The 24,051-nt window shown below is 37.8% G+C and overlaps 1 protein-coding gene across 2 annotated transcripts in view; it reads right to left on the bottom strand.

Moving 5' to 3' along the window:
* Window positions 1-24,051, bottom strand: part of PCSK5 (proprotein convertase subtilisin/kexin type 5) — a 271,155-nt gene that overhangs the window by 148,589 nt on the left and 98,515 nt on the right. For both annotated transcript variants that reach the window (XM_019473650.1, XM_019473649.1), the window contains exons 6-7: window positions 18,777-18,865; window positions 13,544-13,716 (exon numbers count right to left, since the gene is read on the bottom strand). In XM_019473650.1, coding sequence (XP_019329195.1) covers window positions 13,544-13,716; window positions 18,777-18,865 — 262 coding nt within the window. The remainder of the gene's footprint in view (window positions 1-13,543; window positions 13,717-18,776; window positions 18,866-24,051) is intronic.

Here is a 24,051-nt window from a genome sequence, read left to right as displayed (position 1 = left end):
ATCTAAATGTTTTAATATTTTGTCTAAAAGTCTCTTTCACTTAAAAAAAAAAAAGTTTTGTAAAAAGAAATTCTCAAAAACATAGGCATACAAGAAAATATCCTATCAATAACAGTCCACCTGTCATTTTTCTGCTGTCATCATCAGCAGGTTTTGTCTGCAAACAGCAGTATAACATGATTTGTCCCACTCATGCAACAAAAACCTTTTCACAGAAGGGCAGGGCTGTACTTTGTGTAAATTTTGCAGGACCAACCCTTGAATTATTAGCTTCTCTGCACAGAGAATGTGTCTATATTTCTTTAGATGCATACTTATGCTGCTGTACTAATAATGAAAAATGAGCTGCAGAAACAGATACGTGAATACATTTTGGGGCACAAAATGTAGTCCTGATGAAAACATGCCAATGGATGTTAGAAATTCTGTATTGCAGTGTTTAAAAATACTAAACACCAATTTAGATTTTAATAGTAATGACAGGGCTTTAAAAATAACAGCCATTTGCACCCAAATTTACCTTTCCATGCTAATTTTTTTGTAAACAAATAATAACAAAAATTTCTTCAAAACTAATATCTCCTGCAAATATATAAAGCATCGACATCTCTGTTATCACAATAAAAAAATTAAGTACCAGGTGCACTGACTAAAGGAAAAGAGTATTTTCTAATACATACAAAGAAAGAATTCCCATTCCTCTAACGCATTGCAATACTGCACATTTAACAACTCAGCATTTCACAGAAAACAACAGCATTATCTTCAGTCTAGAAAACATGCTAAAGATCTTGTTCCTAGAAGCTATTTGGCAAAGCAAACGGCAGCCTTAAAAAAACAAAAAATAAGCAAACCCCCAAACTAAATTCAACCTGACTAAAATAATGTGTCAAGTAAATAAGTTCTGGTTTACATTTACTGCCTATTGTTAAACTACCATTTGGTTTCCTCTTTCTCCCTGTTTCCAAACACCCTGCTTTAATTCAATAGACCCAGTCATGCTCAGGAAATTATAAACTTGCTAGTAACTATACCAAACAAGTAATTAGAGCAACAGCATCAGCTGTCCTACTGTATGTGAATGCCATTCCCAATTGGTTTCCTTTAAATACATAAAGTTAAATAACATTTGGACCGTGTTACAAAGTTAAGATAAACACACATGCAAGGCACTCTGTAGCTTTGACTGTTTGTCTAAATCTATCATCTGTCATCTGCCAGATGCCCAAGGGTGTCAAGATGAAAAGTCAAGCCTTGAGCTGCCAAAGGAGCCATGTGTCATTTATTACTCAAAAGCAAAGGTGCATTTACAAACCATATGGGTACAACTTGAGCAAAACTAAAAGAGTTAGTGAGCTATAGCAGAGGCATAGACCAGGGTGGAACGGGTGTGCAGCAAAGTATGCTTAGTGCTTGTCCCATGATGTTAAAAATGCATTACCTCTCCCTCTAGGCACAGTGTTGTTTCTGCTCTTCCATTTGCAATGATAGCTACTGACTCCCTCATACAAACTCAGCAAGGTGTCCATAACTGCACTTGTGCTTGTCAGTGCACACGTCAGACCATTATGAAAAGTTCTCCTTTTGTTTTGCCTACTTTCTTAAATTGCATAAAATGTCAGATAATTAAAAAAAATAACCAAGTGTTCCATTGTGGAAAAGAAAAAGTCTTTCATTGACAACTAAGACTTGCTATTGACCTAGTCACAGTCCAATTTTCTAGCACATTTTCTGGGCAAAGCCAATGTGCTCAACACACAGCTGACCTTGAATGAAACAGACTCAGGTCATTGACAAAAAAGGCCCCAAGGCAGAAATGGCACCTGTAAAAGCATGGCACAAGAATCTTGGGGCATTCCCACTTTTTTTCTGCTAGTGCCTCCTTTTCCTTGGTCAGCAAGTTACAAGCAGGGTAAGTGATATGAAAGCTCTTTTTTTTCCAGTTCAACAGCACGGAAGGGTTAGTCTGCCAAGAACCAGAGCCAGTATGGACATGCTCGTAATGACATCTGCAGAATTTCCTAACACTATTAAAAGAACATCCCCCGCTCCAAGTGCGTGCGTGCGTGTGTGTGTGTGTGTGTGTACATATAAACCATATCTTTATGAGTGAATGCCTTAGCGGTACTGGCAGGAACCATTATAAGGTAGAGGTCTTCACACACGCATCTAAGACAACCAGCAGCCCCACATACTTTCAAGTTGCTTCCAGCACACTTCCATCTAATAAAAACAGTTTCCATCCACAAGATGTAGTCTGAGCCAGTGGAGCAAGATTTATTCACACTATTTTACAAAGTTTAGACTGTACATTCATTCACTGCTTTACAAGTCAAGCAGTCTTAATCCAGCCTGTGAATCCTGATGTTTTCCTGCCCAGGAATCGAATGCCCCAATAACCCTCCCTGCCTGTGGGGTGAGTTGCTGCCGCTATAGAAGTGATCAAATTTATCAAGGGACAGGGAAGTAAATGTGGAGGAGCAGGAAAGGCAGAGGACAGAACCACTGACCTGGAGTAGTTGGAGGTACAGGGGTGCAGCCAGGGAGAGGTAATTTGGCACCAATATGCTAGAAATCCCACACTCATGAGCAGAAAAAAAATGATGAAAATATAAAATGGAAAGAGAAGGTGGGACACTCTATCCACACCTAGAGCCTAAACATTTAATTTCCTCTATTCTCCCCAATACTGTTCCAAAATTACTTAATGCTTCCAAGAACGAAAACTACTGCCGGGAAGTGAAATTGATCCTGATGTGGAAGCTGGAAAAAATAGCCCATGGTATGACCTCTTCCTTAAAACCTAATTCCTAAAGAGGAAATGTTCATAACTGAATGTGCAGAGCAGAGGTCAGCACTCCGGAGATCTAAAAAAACTATTATGCAGGCATGATTTTGAGTGCAGCACAGTACAGCCACTGTAGGGTCAGGCACCAAGGATCACAGCATCCTGAGAGATGAACCTGTGAGAGGCAGCATCTCCTTGCTTCCAGCTTCCACAGATTTTTGTGCTCCCTGGGAGCTGGACGCCACTGCCCTGTGTAGAGGCACAGTGCTGCCAATCTGCTGACTGGCAGCATTTTGCTTTTGAAAAGCAGCATCTCCCAGCTCCTGCTGAGTTTCTACCAGTCCACTTAACCTCTAATCTGGGAATGAAAAATAGTCTGGCACACCACCCTTAAAAGACTTTTCTGTAGACTGCTCAACACTCTCATTTGAAAGCAGGCCTCTCTCCAAAACAGATAATGGTAAGCTGAGAGTCCAAGCCAGCAATTCTGAAGTGCTATCAGAAGGTAGCCAAACATTATTTTTTATTAAAACAGCCTCCTTGGGTATTAAAAGCAAAAATTCATGAACAAATGGAGAAATTTCTGAGGCCATTAATTCTATTGAGGTACCCATGCTCTCAGAAAAATTCACATTTGTGCATCAATTCATTAAAAATGTGCACCTATGATATCTATGAAGAAATAAGTAATAACAGGTGTACATAAAGACACATGTTTGAGGGACTGTCTAAAAATTAAATCCTGTGTTTTTATATTAGCAGCCATGTTTTTACTCTTAGGCAAACTAGGAAGTCAAGAAAATATTTCCTAGTGCTGGAACGGGCATACGCACAATACATACACAATGCAAAAATCTGTCACTACTTACAAAAAGCAACGATTACCTTATATCGTTGAAAAGGCAAGTTGTTGCTAATAAAGTTAAACTTTTTGGCTACTTCTGAACCAGCTTCTTAGTTAAGAAAAGGAAAGACAAAATAATTAATCATGACAAAAAGAAGGAAAAATCTATTTTATTAGCTCATAGGATATGATACTTTTAAAATACTGAAGCGTGAAAATACTTTCACATGTGCATAAAAAAAATAACATATTGAATAACCGCAAGCACCCATGCATTAACACAATAATTATTGGGATATATCAGTGGAACATTTCAACATGCATCCTTGCATGTGGTGTATTTTTTATTTTACTCTTCACTAGAACAACAGCTTAAACAGCTCCAAGATATTCCCCACAGAGCTATAATTAGTGCTTAAAGTGCAACCAAAAGAAGTGTTGGCTGAAACCTGAAATCTGAACCTGTGGAATGCTGGAATGAATTTCTCATTTTCCTAAACAAAATAGAGTCAGCTTCAGGGCTGCATGAATCGCAGTTCTGGTTCAGGCTATCTCTCCATATTATTATTACTATTGTTGTTGTTGTCTATATCGTTACGGGGATAAAGCAAGCTGCATATTGTAAACACCTGTGATAAAACAAGAGCTGGGTTTTCCAAAATTTCTCTTGCACAGAGAGTCTCTAGTTAATGATAGGTGAAATTGTCTCTGCATGCAAAGCCAAAGTAAATAGGCAGTGCACAAGAAAGATATCTGTGTTAGGACTGGATACAGGATGGACTTCACACACTAACACCCATTCTATGGAGCGGGTTCAGGCAGTTCTTGTCACCTTTACGCTACCGTCTGATTAAACACTCTAGAGAGGAGTCCATGGCCACCAGATTCACATAGTTGTTGTTTCACTACTTACGTCAGACTCTTCCTTATTGAAAACTTCACATTTTGAGATGTCTGTCGAACTTCTGAGGTTCAACAAAGAACCTCAAATTTTCTGCAAATTTAGCTCTTTTCAGTAGATGAGCAGGAAAATAAGGCTGCTCCGCTTCTACCTGTGCAGAGTGAGGACTGCGATAATCGCTTTGTGTGTTTTATCTCCCATGGCATTTGTTTAGGAGGAAACAACGCACTTAGGCTGTGTGCAAAATCATTGCCCTCACAGTTTTGTGCCTTATACTTATGTTAAATTCTATGCACAGAAAACTTTTGACGCCAAACTTCCAGCAACTAGCCTTTCACAAATCTGTTTTTTCCCACAGGACACACAGAAATACATAGATTCTGCTATTGTTCAAGTATATGAGTAAAGTGGATATGTGATTTGCCCATACAAAGTAACCAGATTCGTGTTTCAAAAATGCACTGTCTGAAATGTATATACTGAAGTGTATGGAAAGAGATCCATTTGCCAAAGAGACTTTTCAGTATTGGCTTTCCAAATTAAGATTTACCCCACAACAAGAATGGTGTGGGTTTTTACGTTCAAATATATCACCTGTTTCAGGCTGGGCACCCAAAACCAGAGGCCACTTTTGACAACAACTCCAAAAGCAGTAATGCTATTCTGGCTTGTTACAACAGTTTCCATATATGTGTGAGATGGGATGAGGTAACTAAACAGTTCTGGTTTCCAGTACACTTTGTGACATTGTAAGGAAACTGGACATTTTGAGGTATATTTTCCTGTAACTCTCATTCCAAATTTTCCTGCCTTTCAGGTTTTGTATATTCCACTGAATGTAATGTAAGACCATTTCTGGTATATTATTTCTTTTTCTGCATTTTTTTTTGTACTACAAGTTGACTGTCTGTGAAAAATCTCACTTTTCACAGAAAGCAATAGAGACACATTTTAAGGTTAGATTTGTTTATATATTTCCAAAAGAAAATAAAGTGCAGAGTATCAAAGTTCATCCAGGTATCACTAAGCCTAAACTCTGTTTCATTTACTGGAGGGCAATATCCCTAATTCTACTTCGGCTGAATGCTGAAAGTTGCTAACTATGTGCAAATTGTAGAGCGAAGAATTATTATTAGCTTAATGATGTGTTAAGGTTGTCACCTAACCTGATTTTTGCTGGGCAATCTCAGTCTGGAGAAAACTAAATCATATCAAGTATAAATCACATTTGTAAAGCCATTAAGGCATCCCGAGATATGTATATCAGCCAAATGCAAGGTAGTAAGACCTAGAAATTAAGCTTGTTGGTAAAACATATAGGAAGGTGGGCAAACTCTTGGAAAGCAGTGACTCTGAAGGGAGTTTAGGGTCGTGGCAGATAACCAACCAGCAATGAGCTGCCCTAAAATTTAGTCTGCTCCTTGGATCGGTAAGCAGGGTGAATATGAACATCTGCAGGGAATAGGGAAACAGTACTATGCGTGCATAGAGAAGGCTACAACTTCCATACCTCATTCTGGTATCCACACTTGAAAAAATAATGCCGGGAAACAGAAAGTGTTTCAGAAAGAACTACAGGAATGAACTGTGGTTTGGAAATTCTGACTAACAGAAGGAAACTGAATATACAAAACATTACTGTTAAGGCTGTAGAACAGATTTTGAAGGACAGTAAGAGGCACCAGCATTAATGGAAACAGGCTAAAATGCAACACGCACTTTAGAATTCCAGGTAAATCTGTTAAGTTTTTCTCTGATAACTTATTTTATGCAGAGAAATGTATTAAAATCAGTCAGTCTGGTTTCCACAAAACATGTGATGAGCCCTCCAAGAAATCAGTAATGGAACAAAAGAAAATGAAGATTAATGTAACAGCGAGGTGGAGGTGGAAATGGTTGCACCAGAGATGATGTGGCCTGTGCTGGAGAAACACAGGGGTTAAGGAAGTTATGAGTAGAGTATTTTAAGGATGAGCCAGGGAAACAAAGTTATTAGGTGATTTTGACATAAAAAGAAAGAACATGTTAGTGAATTTGGTAACTACGATCACTTGCATTCAAGAAAAGAATTCAGGCTGGAATATGTGGAGAGAAGCACCACTCTGATGAGCAAGGAGATGGACAGCCTAGTTTTTAAGCAATTAATGAGTGTGGCTTGTTTATCTCATCAAAATGAAATCTGAGAGTGGACTGTGTTCTATAAATATGTCAGAAAGAAAAATGGAAGGAAAAACGGTATTTAAGCTGAAGCACAATTTTGGCCCTGGAACAAATGGGCAAAAAACTGCACATGAGTAAACCTGGCTGTAACTTAGAAGAAAGTCTTTAACCAATAGATTAGTGATGGCTGTGAAATAGTCTCCCAACAGAAATAGAGGGGAAAAAAATTCTAATTCATTCTAGAATAGAAATTACTGAATGTATTTATAGGACATGAGGCCTCTGATAGTAGAGAACTGTACTGGATGACCTACGTGGTCATTTCCTGTCTTATGTCCCTATGTTCCAATTTAATTTATCCAAGAGATCACTTGGCCAAAATCTGTAATTACTTACATGTGGAGATTTCTAACACCATAAGATGCACCATAAATATAGCAGAAGAGGCATTTTACAGTAGAAAGGAAACAAAGACGTTTAGATGGGTAATAAGCTATATATTTTCAATAGTAAAGGTTGTTAGTGGCTTCTACAGCCACGGACATAAGAGGTTTCAGTCAAGACTGGCTCTTCCCAAAAGATGTACAGAAAACAAAATAATAGATGAATCAAGAAAACAGGGACATTGATGCCGTAATAATTGGATGAAATTTTGCTGATCTGGCTTATGAAGAAGGCCAGGACTAGATGATAATCACCTTTTCTGATGTTAGAACTACGAATATTGTTTCAAGCTAATGATGCTATGTCTCGTGACATCAGAAGGAAGAATTACAATGTTAAAATGCCATACGACTTTTCCAGTTCTGGTACATAGTCAGCACCCACCTGTAGTACAGAGCCACCCAAGGTTTAACTCAGTATGTTGAAGTAACTATAACATCACATGTTCAGATGTTACATCATAGATGCAATAGGGATAAACAGTATATATGCAAATCATATAACAGATAAATGCCAGGACCTAACATTAGGTTACATCAGCATACTGGAAGTCATGTCTTCTGAGACCTTCCCCAAGCACAGCACTAATTCTTCTGATTGATCTTCAAAAAGTAGTTTTTGGCCAACTAATTAGAAATGTGCAGGAGGTCTTGTGCATGTAAAACATATCTATATATGACCTGAGATACGCATACACACAGATAGGTGTTACTCAGTCTCAAACAGCAGCTGTACAAGGTGAGCAAACACAATACACAGTTTAAAAAATCTGGTCTTAACCTCCGTGCATCACAATATTTCAGTGTATAAAATGACAGCCATTTTGGAAGCTATTTTGACACATTTGACTGGAAGTCTTCTTGCAGTAACTTCTGTCTTTGACTTTTATAGTGCAATTCTCTGGCAAAGCAGAACAGAATAACTCCTCTTTGTGCAGGCAACACATCCTACTCAGAATGATGCAGAGGAGTGATAACAGGAAAAATAAATTTAAGAGAAACATCTGTGGTACAACACAGGCAGCAAACCTTTGCCTGGACACTTGCAAATGAACAATCTCTTCCACTTTTGGAGTAGAAGCATATAGTAGTAGTAGTAGTAGTAGTAGTAGTAGTAATATTAATAAATGTTAAATCCTTTTCTTTCTTTTCTCCTTTCCCTTTTCTTCTCTTCCCTTTTCTTCCCTTCCCTTTTCTTCCCTTGCCTTTCTCTCTCTTGCATGTGGGTAGGAGGCTTGTTTAGGGATTGCAAGAGAGCCTTCTGCTCCCAGCAAACACTTTGAACACACACTCTGCAGCCAAAGTTGGTGAAGCGAGAGAGATGAGAAGGGGCAGTGATGATGGGAGGGAAGGCACCAAGCCGAGTTCTCACAAGAGGTTCAGCCACACAGCATCTGATCATTAATGTCCATCAAACATTTTGGCTTCTGTCCAGCTTGCTAAACAGAATGGTGTCATGGCAATGAGATGAAGGCCCCTGTGCCGATGCAGGCAGAAAGCCAAAATTTTCCATGTAGATTTCCCTGCCTTTTAGGTTGTATTAAGGATGACCTGCCCTGTCGCTGATTTGGACTACCTTATGGGTACTGCAGAACAAACAACATAGAGCATGCAGTTGGCGAGACGTTTGGAGAGGTGAGATAACCAGCTCTTTGAAACCCTGCAACATAAAATATCAACAGGGGTCATATATCCAGAAACTTGACTATTAGGTCTTTGCCAAACAGCAGTGAAAGAACAAGTCAGAATATCTGAAATGCATTACTCTCCAAATGATGTTGAGACTGATCCCAAAATAACAGGCTTGTTTGTATGAATAGAAATGAACTAGTCTGAATGCTGTATCACAGAGCCATGAATCAGCGAGCCTAAGTCTCTCAAGTGCTTATAGCATTGTGCTTATAGACTGTGAGATACAGACAGTCATCTTAAAATGTAATGGTACTTTGGTTTTATCTTTCTGAACCAAGGAAAGGCTTATGTGTTCTCCCTTTTGTCCCAGACTCAGCACAGTCTTATTACATGCTTTGGCCACAATCATGTTTTGCAATGCTAAGTCTGCTCTTGAACACAGGGTGAAATGTGACAGTGCATACCTAATCTTTTCTTGAATATGTTACTTTTGGATATACTGCCCTTCGTTTGATTTTTCTCAGGAAAGTTCTGCGTGATTATAATGGAATTATTTTTAAGATTATTAGGTCTACAGCTTCTAATGCATTGGTATTTAAAACACAAGCCTCTAGAATTTTCCACCCTTATGACTACACTATTTCCAAGAAAAGGACCTTGTCAACTGGAAAAATGATATAAAGGGAGCTTTTATATTTGCATAGAAATTGTTTGATAGCAAAGTCTCCAAGGTTTCTCTTTGAACTCAAGTATGCAAATTTAATAGAATTAAACAAAATACCCTAAAGATGACAGAAAATCATGGTACTTGAGACAGGTTTAAAAATTGGTTTCCTCTTCCTTTACCTTGATCCTGGGCAGAATTTTTAAAGCATATTTAACTTGTGGGTTAGGTTGTCATTTCATAAACTCAGTTATTACTCAGTATCCTTTCTTTAAATAGATTTGTCTATTTCAATTCATGGCATGTGCTGTCTCTGTGGGACTCTACAGAAAAAACTGTACAGTCATTTATCTTTTTTATTTTCTGGAGGATTTGGAAGGAGTAATCATATTAGCTCAGCAGATTTAAAAATAATAATAGTTCTAAAGCACCCTGCATGAGCTGTTAATTGGAAAAATATGTGCTAAAGATAAACCAGGCATTTTTTTCATGGATCCCAGTCTCTCAGCAAACTGAATAAGAAACTGTGGCTGTTGCATCCATTTCATTTTTACTTCATGAGTATAATAAAAAGAAGTGATAATTCAGTTTAATTATATACTAATCAAAGTTATTATTCAGCACCACCTTTGATTTTCCTAATTCAACAAGGAACATAATTTCCTTTTCAGATGCTTTTAAAAAATCTTGACCTTTCCCTTTGCTGTCCCATTTTTAAAAAGTAATATCCAGTTGTGTGTGTATTTGCACAATAAATGAAGAATATCAATCTTGAACCTTTGTATAGATCTGAAAGGTCTTGCCAAATTTTCCTGTACCAATGTTACTTTAATTTACATCACAGATGCTATAGTAGTTGTAATACTGTTGTTCAGTTCAATAGTTCTAAAAAAGAAAGGTCAAGATCTGTACACAACATAATAAGCATTTCTGTCTGCCTATTATTATTTGCACAATTACTGTGACTGCTTGGGGAAATCTATGTTTGGCTGAATATCTAGTCATTACCTTGGACAATGATCTGATTTTAGGAATATTTTGGCACATTTGTCTTTTCTTCTCCCATTTGCCTCATCTTTTAAAATGACGTCTTATGACAATGTAAGGAAATATAGAAAAAGTACCTTTATCTGAAGACAGAAAGGCATGATTTATTAAAAAGAACAAGAATAGGTTAATCTTGAAGTAATTTTTGGACTGGAAACTAAGCCTATTAAAGAAAAAGGTAATTGAGACATAAATTTACAATCTTTCAGTCTATATTACATTTTAAAGAATGAAAATTAGAGATTAACCTTAAGCATTTTGTATTTCTTATCAGTATGATTTTATGTAAGTTTTAAAGAGAACTTTTATTTCCTTAGTAGAAATGAAAAAGCTTTCATAGTCAGAGTGAGACAAAATTTCCAAATATATGGAAATATTTAGATCTACTCAACTCTGCATGGGCAACTTGGGGCAGAACAAAAAGTTGATAAAATGAAATATAAGCTAAATTGTAAAAATAATAATAATTTTACTTGCATCAAATATGACTTCTACTATTTCTTGGAAAAATATACGAAACTCTCTTTCTGCATTGTTATCAGAAAAAAGACCACCTCAGAATTTCAAAATTAAATACTATGTTTCCACTATATACTGGTAGTTACTAAAAATATAGAACAATGTGCTGGTAAAATGAAATTCATCTGGGTTCTGTAGGGTATCCTCTCATATTACAGCTATAATAACAACAGTGGAACAATAATGCTTGTAGGCAAGATCCATGCTCTTGGCAAATTATTCCACATTCTTGATTTATACCGGATTTATCCCCAGTTTGAGATTTCAGTGAGGAAATGGCTGAGTTCTTCTGGTACAGAAATTTGGGCTGAACTTTTCATGATTGTCTTACCTACATAAAATATGACATTTAAACTAACACATGTATTTTTAAACATAAAACTTATTTTGTTCAAGTTCCCCTCATCCTGCAGTTCCATTAGGGTCCCCTTCATCACTTTATTGTTTTTCTTCTCTGTGGTCACTGTCAAACAGTAGTAAACTCCAGTTGGGTGACGGGTAGCGCTGATATTCCATCTGAAAGGAGGAGTGATGATGCATGGGAAGCAGTAATGGAGATGCATTTGGCCTTCTACATACTTGTTATATTGTTTTAAAAGCACTTCAATAACTATTTTAATAATGATTACTAAATACAGCAGAGCTCTCTGGGGCAGAATCTATCAGTGTCCCTAAATGTGTTTAACTGCTAAGCCCCTGGAATTTCTCGCAGGGTGAAGTTAAGTACATGCTTGAGTATTTTGTTATGCTAGGCTTCACATGTTACATAATGTACAACAAGCAAAAGCATAAATCTGCAGCTCCACACCAAATGGTCATCATATGACCAAGTGAAAGGATGACCAAGTGAAAGGAAGGCAGCGGTCTGTGCCTGCATGTTTAGTAAAGCATTCACAGAACTGAGTTTGAGAGACATGTCTTTAACATCACGTAGCATAGGAAGCCCACAGTCCCTGTCGTTAGTTTAGTATTTCAGTAGTTGCTCTTCATAACTTACCTGCTTGGTAGTTGAGCATGTATTATTATCCACATTTGGGGCAGGGAGGACGGGGGTGAGAGCAAGAAATTTATGCAACTTTATCAAGGAAACCAAAATAAGCCAGGGATGCAGCTGTGATTAAAGGTGAATACATACCTCCTAGGCTTGTGCTGCTAGGCGATGTTTATGGTGATACTGGGTATCAATTTTATGATGTATCTAAATTCAACTTACAGTCGAGTATACTGTAAATCACCTGAAATGCTGCACTGTGCACACAGTGCATCAGCTTGACCAGGTGCTCTTGTAACTTCGTCTATTACCGCTCTGCACTCATTGTTCCCGTTTGCTGTTACGACTGCTTTTTATGGTATACCTTAAATTAATATAGTCTTTCAGTGGCAGACACTGTCTCTTACACGCGGCACAAATCTTCCAGGCTGAATGTTAGCTATAGTTTGCTAAAATCATTCTTAGCATACCTGGTTAAAACACTTATTGACTTCATAATAGCTACACTTTCCAATCTTGCTGCACAGTGTTACCACGTTCCAGTAACTGTGTCCCAGTTCCACTTTGGTCCAACAGTTTCAGGCTCTTTAAACAAATGTTTTTTATTGATCCTCTCTTTTCTGATCCTAGAGCCACCCACCACTGAACAAGCAAGTCTCCTGCTGCATTCAAAATAATGTTCAGACCTTCAATTGCAAAGCTTTAAAATCCTTTCCACCAGTACTATATAGTGGAAAGAGGTGTGAGCACTGGAAGATGAGGAATTCCCTGAGCCATTTAACAGGCAGAAGGGTAAAAGGAAGAACTGAAAACTGGCCTCTGACATCAAAAGTTCCTCTAGCTACTCATTTCCTTCTGTGGTCTAATTTGTTTGACAGTAAATTATTAACGAAAACTGAAAAGGTCTTCGATTTTTTCATATAGGGGTGTTTGGGATTTAGTGTGTTGTATTATTGAAGATCTTTGGCCTATATCACAGAGAAAACATAATAGCACAGACTTGTAGAGACATGTATATGTAAGTTATAAATAAGGTGTAAATTCTCTGAGACCAGACATAACGCTGAAAGAAACATGGGTGTAGACTTTTTTTTAGCCCCCAACTCCCTATTAAAATCATCAAACTTCCATTAAGAAATCAAGCAAAACAAAGTAATGAAGAAAAGGAAGGAAGAAGGAAAAACAGTCAAGGCTTTTGCTTTAAAATTTCATTGCAATTCAGATTTGATGACTTGGCACTGCTGTGCAAAGTAGCATTTTTCAGTCTTATTTTTTCTTGCAGAATTACATCATTACCTCAGAGCAGTTTTAAAGAACACTGAGGATGATGTATTCCAGTTGAAAATGAACAGAGCTGATACTTCAGGAAGGACTGACCGTCAGGTCACTATAGAAGGAAAATGCATTTTTAGTTTTACACAAAAGAAGCTTTTCTTCTTTCCTTCAGAATCCTTTCCTCTTGCCCGTGCTGTGCACTTACACATACCGGGCGCGTGTATCTTTACACTTGCACACGAGAGCAGATCTAGGAGATGCACTTTGATGCCAACCTACCATTCTGATGCCGTTCTCAAAGGCCTGACGTGCTAGAGAAGCAGGTCCATCCACAGTCTTACCGTCGTCATCCGGCCCCCAGCTGGCACTGTAGATGTGGATGTGCTGGGGATTAAGGCTTAGAGACTTTGCTTCTACCATGTCTGTCACGTCTCCGTCCAGCATCCGTACACCTTCAGAATGAAAGATACAATGAACAGGACCAAACAACTCAAAATGCTTCTTTTTTTTTTTGTCCCCCAGAGAAAATTGTTCTGTAGAACATTGGACTGAATGATCATAAGAATTTCTACTGTTGTTAAAAAAAAAAAAACAAAACCTGTTTGAATATATGTTTTTTCCCATGGAAAAAAGCCTCTAGATGAAAAAATACAAAAAAGAAAGGAATATTTTGGTATTTCTTCAAGTTTTAAAAATTATCTACAAGTCATTTATCCACCATACAGCCTTCGAACTTCGACAACAAACTTTTACACTAAAGAAAATTTAAAAAAAGACTTGAACCTTGAAATGTTTGCATGTCTCACTTGAAGATAATATATGATTTTCTTTCTCCTTTTATAATGCAGTGAAACTGCAGCACCTAATTTCAGTCATTAACAGTCCTAAGTATGTTGACAGATGTAATAAAAGGATCTCTGCTGACAGATAAACGTGGGATTATTCCTTCATTGTATGAGGCCGCAAAGAAGAAACTGGGGAGAAAGCTCGTGTGTCCAGACCAACTACCATACACAGTAGCAAGGCGATTACAAGAAGTTATTAACAAATACCCTATATGTAACGTTATTCAACCTGAAACTACAATATTGTGAACATCCTCCTCTGTGCAGAAGAAGCTTTTGTAAGGTATAATCTGAAATTCTTGTGTTACAGGAATCCATTCATGTGGGTTTGGACAAGCCAATGTGCCAGCCCTTCTAAAGTGAATGGCATCATGATGTTTTAAGATCACTAGACTGAATAAGGTAGGCTTAAATCTGGAAACCGAGAAAATCTTAAAGTTACTGTTTTGACTGACTGTAAGACTTTGAAGTTAATTCTGACTGAGAAAACCACCAATGCCAGTTTTAACCTAAACAAGAAAAAGGACCTACATACAGCTAGCATGTCATCTGATCAAAGGGATGTTAAATATTAAATAATAATTAGCATGTAACTATGATAGTACAGAGTAATGATTACTTCCACAGTTAACAAATTTGATGCTCTTTCCCCTTTAAAAGGCCACTGCTATTTATAAGCCAAATTTATGTATTTTTAATTACAGACACATTTCTTTTTGCTTATGAGCTCAGACTAAAGTAACTTGAATGTTTACCAAGACCTTAACTTCCAATTAACAAAAGGCATAGGGGGTGCTTTGTTGATAGAGGGTTTTTCTTTTTTCCTTACTCTAATTGACTCAAAAATGAAAAGTGATCATATTTCTAAGTTCACACAAAAGCTGCCCATGTTTTGTGAGATAATAAACTTTTACAAACAGTGATCTCACTATGAACTTTATGAAAAAAGTCATTAAACCAACTCTGGGATTCTCAGGTTTTATTTTTCTTCCTCAGCAAAATCTAAGAAACTTAATGATGGGTGGAAGTTGTGTTCTCAATTTCTTTCAAGCACATTAAAATATATTTAGTTCTAAATAAAGACAATAAAATGTACACCACTTTTGAAAGAAGGAAAATAAAGCTTCCCTTTATGTCTCTGTTACTGCGTAGCAAGCCTAAATAATACTACATGCACCCAGTGAACAATAACTCCAAATTCTGCCATTGGCACCTGAAGTAATTCACACCAGTTTTTTTTGCTAATGATGAAGTGGTCAAATCTAAAGCAACATGGACAAGGCTGTGATTTAGGTGTTGCTCTCTCCGGCCAACAGCTGACAGGCATGCTTCAAGGGTGATTTTGAACAACAGTCATCTCATTGGCTATTTAAAACAAAAATAATTCCTTTCTCTCTCTCTCTTTCCTTTCCTTCTTTCTTTTTTATGTTTTTTTCCCAAATGTCTGGAGTAGTTAATTCTGCCGATCACAAAACCTCCAAACTGCATTTGGCATGTGGTGATAGCACAACAAAAGCTGTCCAGAAGGCAATTAACAGACTGCGTTTGCAGATTGTTCCACCTAAGACTTTAGAGCTCTGTAAACTTTTTCCAATATTTGCAGTAGTTGCCAAAACGTAAGTGGCATTTTAGTCAGAACAAACTTTCAATGAATCACAGGAAACATGCAAAACTGAGCCGAAAGCAAGTTTTCTTTTAAAATGTTTGTTTTTAATCAGCATCTGACTTAAAGAAACAGCTGAACTAATTCCTCGTCAGCTGAAGACAATCTACATCTGTTGTGCCATAATTCAGTGTAACTGTTTTCCCGTCAGGACTCGAGCCCAGCCAAGTAACTAAACACCCAAATCCCCACAGATGCATTGCAACTTCCACAATCAGTCTGCAACAATAACAACACGCTAACCATCCCTTCTCATAAAAAGTCTCACAAGCTCTGTAGGTGGTAATCTGCTATGTGTGATTACTGCAGAGAGTCACATTAAAAAAAAGATCTACCCCTTTGGTGCACTGGTTTGTCTTTCAGTGAAAGGGCCTGTATCTTAGCTAAGCATAAACTGCAGGCATAGTGCATAATTTTTTGTAAGAAACATCCCACAACCTGTAAAAAACTGGAGGTCCAGATTGTGATTTTAATGAAATTTTCTTATCTGCAGATTACATCCCCACTTACACCGTTGTATGAGAAGGCTCAGATTTTCTAAGGATCTTATTTTTGACCTATTTGTGGTCAAAATTTCTTAAATTTTGTGGTCAAAAATTCTTAAATGTGTGGAAATGAGACAAGGAGTACAAACACATTTAGAAAAAAAGTGAGCATTACTGGTGGATACCTTGTTAATGACTTTCCATCACAAAGATCATTAATTGGATTTGTTCAGCTGCCAGTATTTGATGGAATATCAATGGAAAGGATTTCTTTTCCCCTTTGCTTTATCTTCTTATTATACCTTACGTGTCCAGAGATGTTTTTTGGTTTGAAATAAAGAATACTTATCGTGGTGGAGCAAATTGAACATCACTGTTGGCAGGTGCTCCTCTGTGTAAGGAGAATGTGATTGCTTTACCTTGACTCTAGTTTTTTCTCCAAGAAGGCCCAAGGAGTCTTTAAAACCCTGGGAAACAAGCGAGCTGAACACTAGTTCAGCACAATATGATTCAACATTTTTATAGTCTATCTGGCCTGTGGAGAGGGAACACAACCACTGCATATTCACATGTGTAGCTTATGGCTTTTCTGAGGGAAGGGAGGGAGGCATGCCAGATAGAGGTCAGCAGCAGCGAAACTCTTAAATATATAGATGTAGTGGAAGGGGAAGCTTAACCTCCCTTCCCAATACCCTGGAATTCCCTCTTGCCTCTGACTTTCTGCAGATTATCTGCTGAGCCTCCTGAAGTCTTATTATCAAGTGCCGATGCTTTTAAAAGGTGGTACATTACCTCAAGTGAGGTTTACACACTGTTTTTTAAGAACAGTGTTAGTGATGGCTCTACAGAACCATGGTGAAAAATGGAATGGATAAAATTTTTATTTCACTTAGACCAGTGAAATTTCTTGATGGCTGTTGTATTCTTTGTACAAAATAAATATATAAATAAATATATTATGAAAAGGCACACATATGCAGTCTTTACTGTTCACATTAACTGCGCTCAAACTATGTCCATCTGAATCAGTTTTTACACTATATTTAGAAAAGGCTGTGATTCAGCTAATATGCCTGGAGGGTTTCTAAAACATTATTATTGCACATTCCAAATGCTTAATAAATAACAACCTATTAAGAAGCCACTGTTACTAGTGGAGAACTTTGCAAGGATGTGCCCAAACTATTGCAGGTTGTGTGACTATCCAACTCAGAAATGAAACTTCTCCAAGAAGCCATCTTTTACCTTTATTGGTGCACTAACTCTCCTCTGACTCTGGTTTGACAATGCAATAAATCTGATTTCATAGCTGCTGGTACATGACCAAATGCCACGTCCACATGAGACAGCCTGTTCATCTGCCACAAACTCACTCACTTGTCCAGCTCAGATTTTCTAAACCACTCTGACAGGGTAACTTTGTGCAGGCAGGCTGTCCACCTGAAGGGAAATTGTTTTTCTGCATCACTCTAACCTTATTCTGGATCAGGTATTGTCTATCCTCTTGAAGCCAGCAGGAAAACAGAAAGCTGACATTAGGACGATGTTGTGTGCTTTGGCTAATTTGAAACGCAGCTGTGCTCACATTTGATTTGGATCAAACTTGTACTGATCCAGTAGAGAACAGATACAGTACTATTAATTGTAGAAACATGGCCTCAACTCTGCCTGGTCATATTTTTGAACTGTCCTCTGGTGTATATATAGATAAACATGTTTCTGTTTTCACAGATGGGCTCTATTTTGGGACAGAAAATCAACAATTAATGAGTTTGAGCTATAGGTCTTTCAACTGAAAGCCCATATACCAATCCCATGACTTCATCAAAACTACAGGGTAAAACTTCACTTGAAGCATTAAAATCTGGCACAGGCAGGCTACAACCTAGGAGACACATAGATGACATCTTGATAGTCATCTCCACAAATTAAGCCAAAGGCCTTAACTGAGCAGCCGTTGACTAAGAATTCATAGAAACCACTTGGAACCTCTTGGCTGAATGAACAAAAAAGTGCAATCAAATCTCATATTTCAGGCAATAATCTGATCACACAGAGGGATCAAAAGAAGATTCTCTCCAACCACAGCCAAACAACTCAAAAATGTTTTATGTTTTGACAGTGTTTTGTTTGGGATCAATATGCAAGGCAATATTCCTGATGTGTACATTTACTTCTGGTTTGTCAAAGTTCATCACTTCGACACTCTGAATCTGTGAGAAAACCCAAATGTCCTAATTCTGGGTTTTGTGTTTTCATCAAAGGTCTCACTTTCTATTTTTCTGTGTGTACTGAGAGGCAGTGTTCCAGGGAGCACTGGAGAAGTGTCACTGCAGACAAACTCCTTCAGTACTGGTATTTGACGACCACTTTACAACTGAGATTTACTTGTTAACACAGCTAGGTTTGTTACACATACAAATCTCCTTCTCTTGTTGAGAAAGGTCTGAATGTACCATTTAGCACAAATGGCTCTTTGGTTACTTCTTTTTTTTTTGGTGGGAGATTGTTTCACATACCTCCAATCTTGGCATTAAAGGCGATTCCTACTGTGCAGTGTGAGTTGTTTGCCGTGGCTGCCACTTCTCCAGCACAACGGGTTCCATGCCTGCAGTCAGACAAACATTTTTCCAAGTAAGCACAGACTGTTGGGATTAAAGGCTTTGACTTTGCCCATCCTCAGGTGCTAAAAGCACAACTACCCACAATGTCTTGCACTACTTAATCCCCCGTAGTAATTTATACCGATGTTACAATATTCCTCCAAACACATTTTAACATGGTTATCACAATCATATTAAACTATTCATGGTAGGCTTTCTAGCTAGTAGAAACACGCACAGTTTGTAACAAAGACATGCAATGATGATATGTAATCCACAGCAACAGAAAGAAGTCTTGGATACCAGTTCTTGATTTTGAACCAGATCTTACATTATAGACAGAATTTTTGTCCTGCATTCTCCCACAACCACCCATGTTGCTAGTATGTAGATCCCCATACAACCTCCAGCAGGTACAGAATGTACCACACTTTTCCATGAGGAAGATAAGATTGCACCAATGCCCACACTGCTGTTTAGAGGCAAGCCTAAGACTGGCTATATACCAGGTATGCTCAAAGCTTCTGTATGGGCATGTCCTGGTCATGCCTTGGGCCAACCTGTCAAGCCTGTTGCCTTTCTGGGAGCAGAAAAAACAGCTGAAGTACCCTCCACATCAGAGGTATACCCTGTGCCTGGAAGCAGAGCTGGGCTGCAAGGGGATAATATTAAGAAGCTGCTAAAGGAAAACACAGAACCTCCAGTGGTTCCTCACCCCCTTCCCCACTGTGCAAAGCCACAGTGGGCTGCCTTGCCTAGCCCTGGTCCATGCTCTCTACAAGGTGACAGTGGTCATTCATATGGCCACCATGGTAGGAAAGCTGTCCCTGCAGACTTTTGCCTGCAATATAGGTTTCATAGCGTGTTTTCTACCAGTAAGTTTTGCCCTCATCCTTGTGCACTTAGGCAACTTCATTGCAGAAATGCAACACAAGCAACAAGGTGCAGACAGGGAACTTTAGAGAGCTGCTGTGGAGAGGAGATACGGAGTTTCAGCCCAGACAGGAAAAGAGATGGGGAGTTGATGAGACAGAGATACAAAGATAATGTAAGGCTTGAGTAGCCACAAAGAAAGAAGTTTAAAAAGTCAAGGCAAAAAATAGATAACAACATGGCAAGCACAACAAGAGGCTAAGTGAGGTCAGTTGCGTACACAGGCACTCTTCTGCTGGTGGTGGTTGACAGACTGCTTACATAGACATCTGGAGAACACGGGTGTTTTTGAATTAAAGTTGACGCCCATATTATAGACAAGAATCACATTTGCTTTCTCTTGGTACAGCTTGTTTTGGGTAGATTCACTCCTTATTTCCTTATTATTAGTGCAACTTTTTTCCCTTAATCTTTTGAGACACTTGGATGAGAAACACTGAGATAAGTTGTTTGGAATGGATTAATGTAAAACAAGAACAACAATAGGACTAGGGAAAAAAGAGAGGAAACAAAAAAATAAGCAATATAAGTGATTAATGCTAACCTGTTAGGATTTCAAAGGAGATAATTCAGTTTATCAGATAAGTAAGATATAAATAATCTATGAGAAAAGTGTAATCTTTATTCACAAAATCAAAGTGACAAGTTCGATGCTGATAAATCCTAAAGCTGGATCAAGGTTTCACAATTATATGTATATCTCAACTCATTTCCTATTAATCTGTTTACAATTCATCATTTGGTTGCCAAACTTGATCAGAGAATTTTTCAAGACTCAATTTGAAGTTTATTTTTCATATGAAGCTTAATTTCCAAGCCTAATTTTGTTCATTTGAAGAAAGCCTCTCTAATTGATAAACCAAGGTCTTATCCTATTACAGAATTATTTTGAAAAGCCTGAAGTAAATAATTCAGGAATCACAGATGAAACCAAGTCTTAAATAGATCCGTCTTCATTTTCAAGTATTTTCAAAGTGTTCTAGCTCTTTGATTGTTTGAAGCAGTATATTTTTAAAATCTATTAATATTTATAGGAAAATGCCTGTCTTAAGAATTATTTACAAGACACATGATTCCCAAACGTCCCTTCTTCTTATTATGATTTTGTTAGGTGCCACATGGAATCATAGAATAGTTTGGGTTGGAAGGGACCTCTAAAGGTCATCTAGTCCAACCTAAGTTTAGAGGCGTTATCACTCACTCATCAAAGCACGGATGACTATACCCTAGAAATGTAGGTGTAACATACCTGCATGCATCACCTCAGTGCATATAATTTATTAATAAATCACTGCCTGCCTGGTGAAATGCATGTGGCCGAGCTGCACCTTCCCAGAGGGAGACTGCATTGGCAAGAACCCCCCCTGGGTACCAAGTTTGGGAAGCAGTGATGGGAGGAAGGTTTTTCAGTAGACATAGGGGACAGATAGAAACCATACCTGGAGGAGGGAGACTGCTGAAGAAGAAAGGAAGAAACAGCTCACGTTTCTCCGTGGTTCCCAGTGGAGTATACAGATACCTGCTACTTTGTTAGCTACATCCACCGAGCAACGTCGAAAGGGTTGGATTTCCACCGGATCACCAAACACACCCTGGTCACCCCACGGCCACGTAATGTTTGCAGAGGGGAAACAGAGGGGACGTGTGGCGGGTATGTGAGGGGTCACAGTGTGACTGCAGCTCCCAGCAGCAACCCACAGTGACATGGGATCAACAGCAACATGAAACTGTACCCTAAATTCCAGCTGAAGTGGAAGTAGCTGCAGTGGTAGATGTAACTTCAGTAAGAAGTAGCTGAGGCTTTAAAGGACTGGTGTGGAAGTATCATGACACATATTTATTGAATTAAAGCACAGTAAGAAATTTCATGTAAATTTCTAATAGAAGAAAACATATTTCAGAGAGAATTAGATCTTCAGACAGTTTTACATGTGAGTTAAATTAACTTTGCTGAATATTTCACTAGACCTCATATATTGGAAAATCCTTCTTTTTATCATATTTTAAATCCAGTAATGGTATAAACTTATTCTGTAAGGACATTTTTATGTTAGACCCTTGCTTCTTTGCCAAGATTATTGTTAATTGCATTCTACATTTATAATGGAAATGACAAAATTAAAAGTTGTTTTATTCATTTCAAGGTCATATGTATAAAATTGCACTTCTTACAATCAGTTTCCCACTGTGTGAATTAATCATACATGCAACTCAATTTGTTTTAATATGTTATTTCTATGGGTCCTTTAAGTAATATTTCAATTAGGTTGTGAAAGGGAAGACTTTCTAAAAAATCTGCATATAAAAAATCATGTTCTTTCCCCACTGCTTTTAATTTTTTCTGTCCTAGACTTTTGCTTGAGGTCTACAGTTTGGAACAGACTCTGAATTCTGCAGTTAAAATTAGAAAAGACTTCTGATTAATCATTACACTAATTTCTTAACTAACATGATAAACAAATATGATGAAACTGATGCCTGAAATTGATGAAGTCTGCTTTAAAGCTATGAAAACTTCTACTGAGCATGAAATCCTGAAAACTTGAAACTACAAACAGTTTATGGAGGCAGCATAACCAGTAACAAGAGGTGCTTTCAAGTTAGCATTTTTTGTGAATGTATATATATATGTCAAAACACAACAATCTTCTGTCTTTGTGGGATGCCTGCATCACATACAACTTGTTTAAAAAGTTGATGCAGTCCAAGAACAAAGCCTGACTGCCCTTCTACAAAGGCCTATCTTGATAAACTTTAAGGGTCAATGCTTCATTTCACTGGATCCTTTGCCAGTTTATGGTGAAGGGAAATAAGTTCCCAGGCTATTAAATGGCACTTTGAAGAGACACTCAGCTAAAAGGTTTTGCACTTGTCCTTTGTGTTAATGTCAGTGTGGTGCAGTATCACAGAATAGAACATGAAAGAAAGCTTGGTTATGAGACATTCTGCCCATCTACAAACATCTCCTACCTGGTGTCTAATAGAAAGAAAAGGAATGGAAAGAAAAAAACCTTTTTTGTTGCTGTTTGTTTGTCTCATAAGGAGAGACATGAAAAAATCTCTATTCAAAGACAGATTTAGGCTCAAAAGTCCACCAGGTAAAAGGGATAAGATGTCACAGACATTATCTTCCAAAAAAGTTGTACTTAGATGAATATAAAGTTGGTCAGCACCTTCCACCATAAAACCATCTTTTATGGTTCTGCCTAGCTTTAACTGCTTTATCTAATTTTTCCATTCCAGACAAGTAAGTATAACTTTTTCAGGAGCATATTTATTTTCATTTTTGTATATAAGAGAGACAGAACACAAAGAACAAACAAAATATGCAGGCAATTGAGATCAATTTTCTTCTCTTTTTATAAGGAGGAAATTTGTCAGTCTGTCATTAACAAGTCAGTAAGGTGTCAAAGACCTACTCAGGAAGACCTTAATAAAGATAATTTTTTTGCCTTATGATGCTCTCACTATTATATGGAGAACTTGAAAGAAGTTGTTGAAGAAATACACTTCTATGAAAAGGTGTGTTACTTTTTTCTGCTGCATGCATGAACAGTGCTTGAGCACCTGGATGCTAAAGGTACAGTCTTTTGACAGCTCTCTAAGTATAAGAGAAATTTAAGAGCTACACACTAATCCGTTACACAAAGTAACTTTTTTCAGTAACAGTTTTTTTTCTGAGACAAATGGCTCAGTATTTCAGGCAATGATGGAAAGAGAAAAGTTGCATGTTCTGTGATTAACCATCACTCCCCATCCCACCAACATAATTTAAACATACAACATTTATCTTTCAATAATCTTAATTTGCCTTTCAGAAGGGGAAGAATGTATAATGCACCAGGAACATCTTTAAGACAAAAGTTAATTAAGCTCTCCTCTGAACGTTTAGAGTAAGGAAATATTCAGTTAGTGAAGACAGCTGCTAGTAATTTGAAAAGCCCCTGCCATGTAAATTGGCTCTGCATTTCAGAGCCTCCATCTCTGACAGCTATTCTTTGAATTCCACAAACACTCTGACCCTGCATTTCTTTGCTGTATTTTATTCTTCTGGAGTTCATCAAGTATTTCAGTACACAAAAAGCTCGGGGGACTGGAGGATTTAAAGCCTTCCAGCTTTTCATGACACTAACATTATAGTCCAACCCACTTCAACCTGTCACCAGTGAGTCTTTCAGAATGGGAACTTAAGGAGAAAAGAGTTTCAGAGTATTTCAATGCAAGACCATCACAAAAATCTCTGGGCATACCAGTAATT

Source organism: Aptenodytes forsteri, unplaced genomic scaffold (assembly GCF_000699145.1).
Source record: "Aptenodytes forsteri isolate BGI_AS27 unplaced genomic scaffold, ASM69914v1 Scaffold151, whole genome shotgun sequence".
Lineage (NCBI taxonomy): Eukaryota > Metazoa > Chordata > Aves > Sphenisciformes > Spheniscidae > Aptenodytes > Aptenodytes forsteri.
Note: the sequence above shows the minus strand (reverse complement) of the source record. Positions and strands in the feature narration are given on the sequence as shown.